General features: G+C 35.8%; 3 protein-coding genes across 5 annotated transcripts in view; 1 reads left to right on the top strand and 2 right to left on the bottom strand.

The window, feature by feature from the left end:
* Positions 1–4,650, top strand: part of LOC107691562 (protein FAM160B2-like) — a 10,177-nt gene extending 5,527 nt beyond the window's left edge. Inside the window, exons 9-17 of the mRNA XM_016490214.1 lie at positions 514–590; positions 674–866; positions 948–1,117; positions 1,198–1,338; positions 1,979–2,069; positions 2,264–2,404; positions 2,670–2,810; positions 2,967–3,067; positions 4,348–4,650. Of these exons, the coding sequence (XP_016345700.1) occupies positions 514–590; positions 674–866; positions 948–1,117; positions 1,198–1,338; positions 1,979–2,069; positions 2,264–2,404; positions 2,670–2,810; positions 2,967–3,067; positions 4,348–4,450 (1,158 nt within the window). The 3' untranslated portion in view covers positions 4,451–4,650. The remainder of the gene's footprint in view (positions 1–513; positions 591–673; positions 867–947; positions 1,118–1,197; positions 1,339–1,978; positions 2,070–2,263; positions 2,405–2,669; positions 2,811–2,966; positions 3,068–4,347) is intronic.
* A 2,564-nt stretch (positions 4,651–7,214) lies between these two features.
* On the bottom strand, positions 7,215–9,944 carry LOC107691590 (8-oxo-dGDP phosphatase NUDT18-like). Its single transcript, XM_016490256.1, has 3 exons — positions 9,717–9,944; positions 8,371–8,584; positions 7,215–8,284 (listed from the first exon to the last, which is right to left on the bottom strand). Exons 1-3 carry the CDS (start codon positions 9,858–9,860, stop codon positions 7,659–7,661), a joined length of 984 nt encoding a protein of 327 aa, XP_016345742.1. The 5' UTR covers positions 9,861–9,944; the 3' UTR covers positions 7,215–7,658.
* Positions 9,945–12,557: 2,613 nt separating this feature from the next.
* Positions 12,558–15,107, bottom strand: part of nudt18 (nudix (nucleoside diphosphate linked moiety X)-type motif 18) — a 3,731-nt gene continuing 1,181 nt past the window's right edge. For all 3 annotated transcript variants that reach the window (XM_016490212.1, XM_016490213.1, XM_016490211.1), the window contains 2 exons: positions 14,693–14,906; positions 12,558–13,486 (listed from right to left, as the gene is read on the bottom strand). In XM_016490212.1, the coding sequence (XP_016345698.1) occupies positions 12,855–13,486; positions 14,693–14,906 (846 nt within the window). In that variant the 3' untranslated portion in view covers positions 12,558–12,854. The remainder of the gene's footprint in view (positions 13,487–14,692; positions 14,907–15,107) is intronic.

The raw sequence follows: 15,107 nt of genomic DNA, 5'->3' as shown, positions 1-15,107 counted from the left end.
TTTTTTTTTTTTTTTTTTTTTTTTTTTTTGCGATAGTTGAAAGCTGTTTTTAAGTTGTATTCATTTTTTCTGTTTTTTTTTAATAATTATGATTTTTCATTTTTTATGTTTGTTGTTTTGTTACTTTGTTTGAAGGCTGTTTTAAATAGGTTGTATTTATTTTTTACTTTTATATATATATATATATATAAATATATATATATATATTTTTTTTTTATTTTTTTTTATTTTTTTATTATTACTTTTTTTGCTTTATTTTGGTTTTGCTTTTTGTTTTTGTGATGTTTGAAAGCTATTTTAAAGAAGTTGTATTTGTTTTTGTTTTTTACTTTAAAAAAAAAAAGAAAAAGAAAATAGGTTTTTTGTTTTATTTTGTTTTTGCTTAGTTTTGTTTATGTGATGTTTGAAGATTGTTTTTTAAGTTGTATTTGTTTTTTATGTACTTTTTAATAATGTCATAATGATTATAAACATATTGCACCTAATTATGCATATGTATTTTTTTTCCTGTAGGTACTTGGTGTTAAAATGGCCAGAGCAATTCACCTTCAGTGGCTTAAAGGAGTCATTCAGCCTCATCTGCTTCAGATGTGAGTAGAACACATTAATCAGAATTGTGAGCTTGCAGCATGACAGGAAGAGTAATACTCATTTTTAAACTCTGGTCGTCCAGGTCAGAGGTTGGGATCCTGGTACACACCGCTCTGCTTTCCTGCTCTGTACGTCACATACGTTCTCCTGTGCTCCTGGAGGAACTGGTTCAGTTTCTGCTGGGCAGCGACACACATTGTGAACAGCGACAGGACACGCATACACACATTCTACGTTACCGCCTTATTGAACACTGCAATCACATCTCAGACGAGGTAACTGGGCTAAATGATTAATACATTTTCACTGTGGAGAGCATCACTGTGTGTTACAGTGTTTCTTTTGCCTTTTGTTAGATCAGTATCACAACGTTACGTCTCTTTGAGGAGCTTCTACAGAAGCCCAGCAAGAGCATCTTAACCAATCTGGTGCTGCGTAACCTTGAGAAGCGCAGCTACAGGCTGCCCGGGTCAGGGGTCACGGACGAGAGACATGGAGTCGAGAGTGGTGTCCTGGAAGAGTCTGAGTGAGCAGAGAGACTGAACACAGATTCTCTTACTTCTCATGGTGGCTTATCGTTGATCTCTCATTGTGTTTCTCCATCAGGGGGCTGGAAGAGGATCCCTTCTTCACAGACATGTATGAAGACAGTGGGTTCGGAGGCCAGGAGCCTCTTCTGTCTCTGCCCAGTGTCAGAGAGAGACGTAATCCCAGTGAGCACACACAAGTTGCTGACATCGTCAATAGGTATCTTTAGAAGACAATTAACTTTTTGGTTTGTAATACAAAAACGGAATTTTTAAAGTTCATAGTAGCATCATTACTGTACTGCACTTACAGTACTGTGAAAAAGTGTTTGTGCCCAGTCTGGTTTTCTGTATTTTTACGTATTGTTACACTAAAGTTCAGCAGATCTTCAACCAAAACCTGTGAATTTTTATTAATTAATACTTTTGCATACATTGAATTGATTAAAAGTGAAAGAAATTTGTAATATTACAAAACACTTCTATTTCAAATAAATGCTGCTGTTTTAAGCGTTCTATTTATCAAAGAATGAAAATTGTAAACACATACGCAGTATATATGTGTGCATGCATATATGTATACATATACACACACATATATAGATCGAAACATAAAAAATCGTTCTGATCCCAAACTTTTGAACGGTAGTGTATGTATGTATATATGTATATACACACACATATTCTTGTTCTTGTCAAGTATGACACTACATTCTTGGCTGATATGACACAGATATCGACACATTCCCATATTTTGAGAGTGGTCAAATATCATATAGTTATTTGGTCTTGATTATATGTGTGATGTTGGTCGATTACTAGTCTATACGTTGATTCTAATTTGTTTTTAATTTTATTAGCTTCTTGTGTTTAGTGCCCCAAGAAGCAAAAACATCCCATCTGGTGCAGGGAGCAGGATATGACACATATGTTCATGATGCACACAAACTGGTGAGTTGACACACTGAAAACAAAAAACAAAATAAAAGCCAGTGTTTTTATGTTTCATACTCCGGTCATGTGTGTTACTGTGTAGTGTACAAATGCCAAATGTACAGCAACTGTCAGCTTTGAGCAAAAACTGTTTTTTCGGTTTGGTATTCAAATATTCTGACACTGAAACTGTCCTCCCTTTCTCTCACTAGTTAAAAGAATGTATTGCTCTTTCACGGGACTGGAACTGGCCAGATTCTGCCAAAACCACTGAAACCAACCCAGCTACAGACTTCTATGAAGGGCACTTCCTGCAAATCCTGTTTAACCGGATTGCACGCATACTAGAGCAGGTAGAGTAGTAGACCTAAACAGATTTTCATTTTATCATGTCTTAATTTTGCTTTCAGAATAGTAAAACGTGCAAAACTTTTTGTCAGGATAGATGGCTGAAGTGCATTCAAAAAGTTTGATAGCTTATCTTAATACTTCATAGGACCTGTAAATTAAATGTATAGTCAATGAATTTGAAAAATTTTAGTTAATTTAGTAAAAAAAAAAAAAATCCGTATTTTTATTTTTTTCACTGTATTTTCTCAATTTGTTTCCCTCTGCCAGCCGTATGAGCTGAATCTTCAGGTGACGTCAGTTCTGTCCAAGTTAGCTGTGCTTCCTCACCCTCACCTGCACGAGTACCTGCTGGACCCGTACATCAGCCTGAGCCCTGGAGCGCGATCGCTCTTCTCCACTCTAGTCAGGGTGAGAACCGTGTAAAAAGCTGCCAGTGTGTGAGAGAAATACTCATGTTGTTGTGAATGAAAGCTGGTTGGCCGATGTGTCAGCTGCAGACTTTGTGAACAGCAGCCCTGTCTGCCTCATTTATCAGGAAAACAAGAGCATTGTGTTTTCCTGCAGGTGATCGGGGATTTAATGCAGAGGGTTCAACACATCCACAATGTGACAGACAAACTGATGATGATCAGGAAACAGCTGATGGGACTGGAGGAGGAGACAATGTAAGACTTTCACAACAAACTCATGCAGAACATGCCTCTTGATGCTAGGAGACACTTGACAAATGTAAACAATGTGTTCTAAAATCAGCTCAAAATTGTAAACAGGTTAGATATTCTCCAAATGTGCCCACCATACACTTCAAAATTTTCTTTGAAATCTGTCAACTTAAATCTGCAGACTGGCTCTGACTTTTGCAACTACAGGGCTTAAAGTTCTCCGGCACCTTGCCGGATTTCCGGCGTGCAGCGTTTGGCTGCAGAAAAAAAACATCCTACATTTAAAAAAAAAACTTGTTGATATCACTTTTGAGTCCATGAGTTCACCCACCAATGGTATGAGAGGAGCACAGCTTTCACTCTCAACCAAACTAACATTACTAGCCAATCAGACAGAGTCGCAGCCCTGGTGAATAGAGAAGCGCGACACGTTGAAAAAGCTGCTTCTAAATCAAGTGTTCATTTACGGGACAGCGAGAACATAAATTGTTTAGATTTGTAACAAATCATTTATAAACCTTTGCCAACACAGGAGAATACATCAACCTATGTCTAAATATGCCGTTTATTGTACATCGCGATTTCAAAATAAAGGTTTCTGAGTTTGCATGTGGCCAAATATTAAAATTAAATGGATTTAAACATTGTTTAATCAAGCTGTAAATTGAAATGTCACCAGGCCGTTGGCGCCCTCTGCAGGTATTTGTTATAATACATATACTTAAGTCGGTTATGTTCATATTATGTATAGGCATATTACATTATGTATTTTAACAGTGTTGTTCAATAAAACCATGTAATTACTTGGTTTTGATATTTTATTTGAGCCAATTATTATTGCCTCATCGTTAGTTTATATATAAATAGTCATACTAAAGCCTGGTTTTCACTTAGGTCTATTTGTGTTACTAAAAAATATCAGATTACTCAATTGTCAAAATAATCAGTAGATTACTTGATTACCAAAATAATCATTAGTTACAGCCCTAGATTAGTTAAAATATTTCAAAATACAACTGCATTGTTTTACTTTTTGTAATTAAAAGACAAATATTTTGTCAATGAAAATTTCGTATTAAAATAGTATTAAAATATTGTCTCGTTCTAGTGAACCAAGTATCTGTATTTTGTCTCATCTCGTGAGCCAAGTGCAAATGTTAAAGTTGCCACAGTCATTGCATGCTTTGCATGTGCTGATCCATCCCCCCCACCACATGTGGAAATGTCAGACTGACTAAATGTTTTGACATTTTTTTAATACTTGGGTCTGTTCTCTCTGTCAGGGTGGATCATGTGACCCTGTTGAAGGGTGTGATAGTTCTGGAGGAGTTCTGCAAGGAACTGGCTGCTATAGCATTTGTCAAACTACCCATAGAAGAGCAGTGAACTCATGATGCTGAAACCAAAGACAATACAACGGATCAGCATCCAACAACATCTGTTGGAGGACTCCATCACTGGGAGAAAGTGGATTTGCACAGAACTGAGTTAAGTGGCAATATTTATAGATATACAAGTCACTTTTGATTAATGTTGTCAGGGAGGAGTCAACCTGTCTGATGGCAGTTTTGCCCAAGATTAAATATTTTAAAAATTCAGACTGCTGCTACAGGATTTCACAATGACTGTGATGTACGAAGTCGCTTTTTCTCCACAGCTGCACATCTTGCTGTATGATTACATTTCACTTAAAGTGGAAGCAATAGAAAAAAATATTTGTCTCTTGCACACTATTTCAGTTTTTTACTATATTCTATATTTTATAGAAGTTTTAGGCCCAATCAGTCAGTTACCTCTGTGAATGTTTTTTTTTTTGCATTCAGATATGCTACTGAAAACCTGATCAGATCAGAATTCTTACACTATCAATTTTAGGCAATTGCTCATCCCCTCTTCAACTTTTCTTTCTGAAATACAAACTGGAGTTGTTTAAGTATATCATAATGGCGTGTAAAGTAATTTTATGTATCTTTAATCTACTTTCTAAAGCCTGTGAATAATCAGTGTTGTTTTGTATTTCTGTATGTTATATGGCTGAATCAAAGGGCCAGAGAGGTTTGTGTGGTTGTGATTTGCCATTGGCCGGTACTCACAACAGATCTTTATTTTCTACAGAGGTCTGGCAACTGTACACAATACATGCTTAATTCTGTTGTCACAGCAATAAATTAAAATATTCATGCAGATTTCATTGCATCAAATGTCTCTGTGGTCTCAACTCTTTTAAATGCAGTCGTGATACAGAAACTAAATATAGCTTCATGAAAAGTTTTGCTGCACAAGGTAGTTTTGAAGTTGTGAAACAAAAAATAACTTATGATAATATGAATGTTTCCATGTACTATGTTTACTAAGACAAAACCATCAATATGAGGGTCCACGTGATACTGATTCTGCAACTTTTTTTTTTTTATGTAATTCATAATGTGACCACTTTTTGAATGAAACTGGATATTAATTTGGAATATTTATAGCAGGAGACTTGATTCTGTTTATTGGGAATTAACTGAATTGTGAAGTGTAGTCTCTATATGACGTGTTTGGGTGGGAGGAGTTTAAAAAAAATAAAAACTTGACATCAGTCAAAAATGAACGTTACTACATTTGAAGTTGTGAAACAAAAAATAACTTATGATAATATGAATGTTTCCATGTACTATGTTTACTAAGACAAAACCATCAATATGAGGGTCCACGTGATACTGATTCTGCAACTTTTTTTTTTTTATGTAATTCATAATGTGACCACTTTTTGAATGAAACTGGATATTAATTTGGAATATTTATAGCAGGAGACTTGATTCTGTTTATTGGGAATTAACTGAATTGTGAAGTGTAGTCTCTATATGACATGTGTTTGGGTGGGAGGAGTTTAAAAAAAAGAAAAACTTGACATCAGTCAAAAATGAACGTTACTACATTTTGATTTTTAGGAATGTAAAAGAAAATTCGCTCTGGAATAACATGAAGTGATTAAACGTATAATTAAAATAAATATCGTCAGTATTGATTTATTGGCATATGCCTTGTTTTTTGTCAGCTGTGTATAAGAAAAACACATAACACGGCTTTTGTGGCGCCTTCCATTATATCACAAAATATTATTAATGTTAGAAAGAAATAAGCAATCACATTTTAGTATGCAAATGATTGCAAGAAAGACCTATCGGAATTTCATATGCAAATATGAGTGATTTAATTATTAATGTAAACATTTCTTCACTTTACACTTGCTAAAACATTCAAAATAGACAGTTCATAAACACCAAAAACAGAGACCATACTTAAAGGGGTCATATGATGCTATTTTAAATATCATTATTTTGTGTATTTGGTATAACAGAATATGTTGACATGCTTTAATGTTCAAAAAACACATTATTTTTAAAATACTGTACATTATTGTAGTGCCTCTCTCAAACACGTCGTTTTCTACAAAGTCCCTCCTTCCGACAAGCGTAGTCTGCTCTGATTGGCCAGCTGACCCAGTGCATTGTGATTGGCCGAACATCACAAGCACGCGTCGGAAATGTAACGCCCCTTTCCATAATCGCGAGCTTCAGCTTTTAACATAAATGTAAAGACAGTAAATAATGTCCTTAGTTTCACCATCAGTTCAAGCCCGAAAGGGCAACAGAGTCGCGTGACAGACACAGTGATGATGCTCGTATGTATTTGCAGTACACACAAGCCGCGATTAAGGCAGCTGACTCCACTGTGAGTGACACTGTCTCTCTCTCACGCGCACACACACACAACGCGATACTCTACACTTGCACAAATTCAAACATCTGGGTTGTGCTGTTCTGGTGTATATAAATCTTAACCAATGATTCCTAATTGCATCTACTTCCAGAAGGCCGAATAAAGTGCTTTTGCTTTTCGCACAGAAACACACAGCGTCTCCCTGACATGGCTGCATCAACACTACTGCTGTTCCTGAAACCACGCCTTCTTTCTTTGCGTGCACATTTGGGCGGCATTACGCAAATATTTCCACATCGTGATGTAGACATGTGGGGGCTTGTTTGAATGAGTCCGTTTTAGCCCGGTCTGGATCAGCCTTCTCTTTTAGATAGAATAAATCCTTTTGTGGGAGACATTGAGCTTTGTAACCCTGCAGATCTTATACATGCACAAATAGCTACATAACACTCTAAAGAAAAGGAAAAATAGAAATCGCATCATATGACCCCTTTAATGCCCACATGATACAAACGATATGCCTACACCAACAAACAAAAGTCTGTTCAGCAGGATGGATTCTGATTGGCTGCCAATGTTTTTATCATTAATCAGCTGGAAAAAAAGTTGTTTTGAAAGTGATTAAAATTATGTAATTCTTCTGTGCCATTGTTATAGTGGTGTGTGGATGCCTCTATTCTTTTAGATTTAGAATTTAACTCATTTTAAAAACTATATCGTTACGTTATAGTTATCGTACTTGGTGTAAGCCAGCATTAATGCTGAAAGGGACATAGTTGAGGTAAAGCTGCTGTAATAAAACCGTAGCCAGAGGAGAAATATACTTCACAGCACCATGAGTGTTAAATGTCTTCAGTAAAGAATCCAGGAGAAGCTATTCCGTTCCCATTCATATGCTTTGAACAGGCAAAACAGAGCCTTCCTGAATCTTCTGCAGTATCTCAGTCCTCAGGCTCTGATTGGTCACTTCATGCCATCTGAAACCAGCATTCTCTGGTTTGGGTGGACTGCCGAGACTGATTTCCTCCTCTTCCTCTTTATACTCCAGCTGCACGAGAGTGTTTAAACAGACTCCATCGGTTTGGCCGGGAGCTCTCCCATTGTGCTGCACTCCCAGAATCCCACAGGTGTTCACGCTTAGCTGCTCATAAGTGGAGGGCATGCAATACTTAACCAGCTTTTTTGCTGTGAATGCGAGAGTTTGTGCTTCGATGGAGGCCGCAACAGGAAGTTGGGAGTCTTTACTCAGCAACAGCCATATGCGTTCTTCCTCACCGTTTTCAGGGTTAGCGTCGCTGGAGGTGAATACGAGAAGAAGCCTTTGGCAGACGACGTCACAGGTAAAGTCGACAGGCTGTAACTCTGAGAACCAGGGACTTTGACGATATCTTATTCCAGCATCAATGAGGGTGAGAATGTCACGTTTACGAATATTCTTAGGCAGAGATTCGCGATCGTACCACTGAGATTGCAACGAGTCAGCGTTTGCTTCTTCTGGCGTCTTCAGAGAGCCCCCTGGTGGATGGAAGAACAATGAGAGAACCACTGAGCAACTGTGTGACAATTATATAAGCAAGTTATAAAACGTTTACATATCTAACCTGTTTTCTCTGCTAGAAAAGCAAAGCGGATCCAGCTTGGCCCTTTTTCTTGAATCTGCAGCAGTGTGATTGGCTGACAGTCTATTCCCGCCTCCTCTTTCACCTCTCTCTTTAGGGCTTCTTCAATACTTTCACCATCTTCCATACGACCTGCAGGGAGATACCATGAACCAAGACACACTGCCTTTGGCTCCTGAATCATCAACACCTCGTTCTGTAAAACAAAAACACACATAACTTAAAGCTACACGATGCTAACTTAAAGCTAACTAATAAAATACAGAAATAGTTAAAGTGGTTAAAAAATAAACCTGCATGCAACTTGCAGAGGAACGTTGTTTTGGTACACATACACGATATCAATCAGAGTGGATAGACAAATAAATAACGTCATAATTTTTTGTCATTTGTAATGATTAATTGTCAATTTTTCTAGTTTGTTGTGACACTAACATTAAACTTCATATTACATAGCCAGAGCTACTTTTCTCTGATGTAACGTATGTAATTTTCGGTAAAATCTGGCCTGACTGACAGCTCTACAATATAAATGATTATTATAAGTTTATTAAAGTGTAAGACATGGCTTAGTTACATGGTGTTGCTTTAAAGACAGGCATTTTACATTATTGAGAAAACATCTACTTTGCATGGATGTAAGAACATATTGTACATGTATTTTGACTTAATTTGTAACTCTTATGAGCTCCTAGCCACAAATATGAACTTTATTCTGGAATATTATTCTGTACCTAACCCTTTTGGTATAACCAGGTTTATTAATTACTATAATGTATGTGATAATTGCAAATAAAGGATTTAAAATGTAGCATTTGGCTAAATTTTGAAATGTACAGCAAGACAGTTAATTAGGAAGGCCGGTTATCTTTACTTAGGCTATTTTTTTTTAAGTCACTTTGTGTTATCACATTTTTAAAGAAGCTTACACATACTTTATTTAATCTATTGACAGAGCCTAAGGAAGTTATTCAGCTCTAAACCAGCTAACAGAAATATGTTCAGGTTTTACTAACACTCTCGTTATAAGTTATGAAAACTGTTTTTCATAACTTAATTATTTTTCTTTCTTATGCGAGAGGTAACATTCTATTTGATCATTTTGCAAACTTTTAAACATCTGAAAACCAGATAACTTTGTACCAACGTTCTACTGATGTTACTGGAAGAACGTTTGTTTATAACTTTGAGAGAACCTTGCCAGAACGTTAGCCAAACTTCTGAGAACGTTCCCTGTTAGCTAGGAAAACCGAATAGTTTTTTGGTAGGATGATTTCATAAGACGTTTTCCAAGCAAAGTATGCACTATGTAGCAATTTTGACCTTACCTTAGAGTTGAAGATGACCGCACAGACAGCAAAGCATGTGTTTTTGCGTGTGACTGGCTTCTTCTGTTCAGGAGCGAAGTGAAGCTCGGTCACTTCCAGTCCCTCTCCCTTCAAAAGCATCTCCACCGTGTCCTCCAGGGACATAATGAAACCACCCTAAAACAGACTCTCTAAACATATGTAGGAATAATGTCTATTAATAATGTGTATCGTTAACTACTGAACATTTATGAAATGCATGATATTGGTGAGCGTTTTTTGTATTGGATAGCGTCGATGTCAAACAACTTGTCAGACCTGTTCATATGATTCTTCTCGCACACATCTTAAAAATAATGTTTGAATAAAAGTCAAAACCGAGAAAATTGTTTAGAGGGTTTGCTAACCAGAAATCGATTGTTTCATCCGCATTTACTATAGAATTATTTCATTTAGATAAACCAAGTGCGGTGGCATGTCAACCGCGGGAAGCAAACAAGTTTATTCAGAATGTAAACAAACGCGTATTTTATTTTTATATACTTTCATTCTGTAGAAAGACACAACAAAGTTGATAAAAGACTTGCCTGATGATCGATATAATATGTAGCCTCAGGTTCTCGCGCGCATCGACAAAAACAGGGATCACCATAACGAGGATGAGATGACTTTCTCTTTCGACTTCACACCTGATTCCTGTTTCCGTATTTTCCAACACATGAACGACAATAATGACTTTCATCAAACGAAAGCCACTATGATTTCTTGCCAAATCTATTTGGATAATATTGGAAAACAGAGTTGCAGGCTGTGAAAATTCTTTCTCTCAGACACTCTTTGAACAAACTGATTTAACTAGTAGAATTAAAACTCCCATCAACGTTACTCCAATAATAGCCTATTTATTACAAAATATACAGCAGGATAGGTCATATATAGTATAAAGCAAAGATCAAGCTCAAACACTTTCCAAGCAGCAGGCAAACAAACCATGTGAGATCCTTTCCTCATGCACATTATGAGAAATTATTGATTTTAGAATTGGTAATGTAACTTAGAACTGCTTATATAATTGATTTGATAAAACAATAACCAAACTGGCTGACATGGAGGTAGAGCTCTTTTCTCAGAGGTAACTATGCATCCACACTGCTCCTTAAAACTGTAATATATGTAGTATAATGTGAAAAGTGAAAATATTTGCATTACTAGTTAATAATGTAATACGCAAATATAAAAATAAACATAGATATTTGATGCTGCAATACCCAACAAAGATGGACTTAAGATATAAAGGTTTGCTAAACTCATATCTCATATTAAATATCATAATTTATCATCATCAAATATACACCCATGTATCAAGACTTGAAGAGTTCATTTACAAAAACAGACTACTTTTTTAAAAATGTTCAAAAATCGTGTTTTTTTTTTTTATCCTGCATTTCTATCAATATAAATCAAACTGCAGTTGGGTTGTTTTGATTAAATAATAATAACTAAAAAATACTGCTAACACAATAAAACAATAAAAACATAAAATAAAAAAACATGATTTATGAAAATGAATAAAAACGGAGTTATGTTTTTGCAAACAAACTCTTAAAGCAGCACTATGTCATAAAATAAAAAACATGATTTATGAAAATTAATAAAAACGGAGTTATCTGTTTTTGCAAACAAACTCTTAAAGCAGCACTATGTAACTTTTGGCGCTCTAGCGGTTAATAAACAGAACTGCACGCATCCCGCGGAAGAACATTCCAACCGGAGCTACTTCTCTAAGTTTATGTCTCTGGCGATTCACGCAGGTATGTGTTACTCCGCAGCGGTGACGACCCGACCAGGCTACAATAGTCCAAATATAAGTACTTATTATAAGTGTACCGTAGTGATTCGGAATAAGACAAAAACGCGGTTTGGAAGATGAATTCATGATGTACTCGCTCATTATATACATTTAGCAAATTTTGAACACAGAAAAAGTTACATAGTGCTGCTTTAAAGTATTCATATGAATGACTGAGGTGAAGTGCTATGACAATGCTATGTGTTTGTTCAAATATTGTACCTTTTGGGGTACAACCGCTTGTCCCTGGAGCAGTACCCTTAAAAGGACATACCCCTAATAGGTACATATTAGTACTTTAGGGTAGTAATACGTACCCTTAAGGTACTAATATGTACCTATTAGGGGTACAAATATGTCCTTTTAAGGGTACTGCTCCAGGGACAAGCTGTTGTACCCCAAAAGGTACAATTCTGGCCCCTTATTTTTCTGTGTAGAGCTATATTACCTGCCTAAGTATGAGAGTCCCTTGTGGAAAGAAAAAAAAAACACTTCAGCATACTTTTAAAACAGAAATAATATACTTAAGTGTGAACTAAACAATGTTTTGGACACTTTACTGCATGTTATCTACATTTTAATTTAACTGTATTATAGTTTAAATAAATAAACAATTTATACGTAACTTCATAATTATATTGTTTCTGAAATAAAGTATACTGCCAAATGTACAACACTCTCAGAAAAAAGATTGGTACAAAAGCTGTCACTGGGGTGGTGCCTTTTCAAAAGGTGCAAAAATAAGGGGAAAATAAGTACAAAAATATAAATAAGGAGTAAATAAGGTGCTGTCCCAGTGACAGCTTTTGTACCTTTTTTTTAAATGTGTACTTGACAATATACTTTTTAATGTCATGCATTTAAATGTATTCGGAATTACACATTTGTTATAAAGTTGCAATTTAGTACATTTAAAATATATTAAACTGAAATACAATAATAAATAACACACTACACTTAAAATGACGTGTTTTAGTATGTTAGTCGACACATCAAAATAAGTGTCTCTTAAGTACACTTAAGTGTCCTTATTTCATTAATATTATACCTGCAAGTAATATAATATTTGAAGTGCACTACAAGTGTGCAATCAATAATTAAGTGCACTTCCTTTTCACAAACGGTTATTCAGAACTTGAACTGCCTATTTTTAAGAATTTGAGAACGGAGAGCAGACACCAAAGAGCGAAAGATGAGTGAAGCACACAGCTGAAACTGTGTTGCATGCTTTAGACACGTTGAGCCTTGGTGCTCATGTGGAAGATACAGGTTCAGTTCTAGTCCTGATCCTCTACTAGGGTGGCAGAGCATCAGTATAGACTATGAACAGGCAGAACAGACTCTTCTTTAATCCTCTGTATTATCTTTGCCCTCAGGCTCTGATTGGTCACCTCATGCCATCTGTAAGCGTCACCCTCCAATGGTGGTGGGCTGCTGATTTCAGCCCCGTCCTCTGAATTTTCCAGCAACACAAGTGTGTTAAAGCAGACCCCGTCTGTTTTTCCTGGAATTCTCCCATTGTGCTGCACTCCCAGAATGCCACATGTGTGAACGTGCATGGATGACGAAGGCACGCACTCCTTGACCAGTCTGTGTACAGCTCGTGGGATTGTGTCGAATGCATTAACTGATAGTGCTATAGGAAGACTGGGATGAGGAGTGGCATAGTTGCTGCTCATCAGCAGCCACAGGCGGTGCTCATCGCTGGTGTCTGTGTTACCGTTGCTGGAGATGAATGTGAGGAAAAGTCTTTGGCAGATAACCTGACAAGGGAAGTCAACAGGTTGTAACATAGGGAACCAGGGATTTCGGCGATATTTTATCCCAGCATCAATGAGGGGCAGTATGTCACGTCCGCGAAGAGGAAGTGGGGACTCGCGGTCCCACCACTGAGCTTGAAGGGATTCAGAATCTGCTTCTGCCGTTGTCTTCAGAGAGCCTCCTGGTGGCACAATGACATAAAAGAAATGTTTTCCTTGTTGAAAAGTACTTGCTTTATAAATTACTTAACTGGATAACTACTGAACATTTTACCTTTAAAAAAATAAAAATAAAAAAAATTACAGAAGTAAAAAAAATTGTGTTGGCTTATTACAAACTTAAAAGTAGAGATCAAAAAGTTGCCTATTGGGGTAAAAAAATAATATTTTTTTCCAATATATATTGTGATATGAAATAATATTTTAACAAGATGACTTAAATAGCTCTATTTGGAAAGAATGAATCATTCTGGAATGATTTAAATTATTTTATCGGGGAGTGTATCTGCAAAGAAAATATAAAAATATTTAAAAAACTCTTTACAAAAACCAACTTAAATCATTACATAAACAAAGTTTTATAAAAAATAAAAAAATCTTTCCACTCAAGTTTTCATAGGCCATTTTCCCACAATTCAATATGACTATAAAACATGAATAATTATGACTTTATTGTGAATGTTGTTAAATATATTAAACAAAAAAAAATACTGTAATAATGCTACTGTACTGTAAAATAAAAAAAAACAAGTACTAAAAATAATTTTATTTTACTGTAAAATTACAATACTAATATTACGTCTTATTTTTCTTAATTTTCAAATGGTATACCATTGAGCTTTAAAAAACTCTTTACAAAAACCAACTTAAATCATTACATAAACAAAGTTTTATAAAAAATAAAAAAATCTTTCCACTCAAGTTTTCATAGGCCATTTTCCCACAATTCAATATGACTATAAAACATGAATAATTATGACTTTATTGTGAATGTTGTTAAATATATTAAACAAAAAAAAATATTGTAATAATGCTACTGTACTGTAAAATAAAAAAAAAACAAGTACTAAAAATAATTGTATTTTACTGTAAAATTACAATACTAATATTACGTCTTATTTTTCTTAATTTTCAAATGGTATACCATTGAGCTTTTGGTTTGATGGGTTTCCTGCAAATAGCACCTCAGAGGGGCTTAATTCACAGTAAAAGGACCAAGTCTTTCTGAGACACTAAAACACTGTATCAGTGCCACACTTCACTCTGAAACCACTAGCATATAATTAAATCACAGTCTGCGAACTTTAACAGTCGCACTATGCCATATTGCAATACTTTTTTTTTTTTTTATATTGTTTTGCCCTAAAAAATCAGTTACTGATTCAAACCTGTTTCCTCCGCGAGGAAGACAAAGCGAACCCACTTTGGTCCTTGTTCTTGAACCAGCAGCAGTGTGATTGGCTGGCAGTCTATTCCTGCCTCCTCTTTGACCTCCCTCTGCAGCGCCTCTAGAATGCTTTCACGCTCCTCCATGCGACCCGCAGGGAGATACCATCTGCCATAACACTCTCTCTTTGCCTCCTGAACCATTAACACCTCATCCTGTATGACGCAAACCAACATACATGCACAAGTTGACAATAACCACAGGTAGTGAAACATTCAGAAATATTGAAAACAGATGAAGTATCTGAATATGTTGATGAGGTATGTATTTTAACATCTGTTTACATATACAAATAGGGGAGAGCGGGTAAGATGTGTCAGCTGGAAGGATTTTTCCTTTTTTTTTTTTTTTTTGGG

The sequence above is a fragment of the Sinocyclocheilus anshuiensis genome, unplaced genomic scaffold (assembly GCF_001515605.1).
Source record: "Sinocyclocheilus anshuiensis isolate Anshui unplaced genomic scaffold, SAMN03320099.WGS_v1.1 scaffold630, whole genome shotgun sequence".
NCBI classification, from domain to species: domain Eukaryota; kingdom Metazoa; phylum Chordata; class Actinopteri; order Cypriniformes; family Cyprinidae; genus Sinocyclocheilus; species Sinocyclocheilus anshuiensis.
This window is presented reverse-complemented; position numbering and strand designations above follow the sequence as displayed.

Excerpts from the sequence above, each read along its gene's own strand:
- LOC107691590 (XM_016490256.1), bottom strand. The coding sequence starts at position 9,860 with ATGTCCCTGGAGGACACGGTGGAGATGCTTTTGAAGGGAGAGGGACTG. Across the intron at positions 8,585-9,716 it reads CGGTCATCTTCAACTCTAAG|AACGAGGTGTTGATGATTCA; the intron begins GTAAGGTCAAAA and ends TTTGTTTTACAG. Across the intron at positions 8,285-8,370 it reads TTTTCTAGCAGAGAAAACAG|GGGGCTCTCTGAAGACGCCA; the intron begins GTTAGATATGTA and ends TCCATCCACCAG.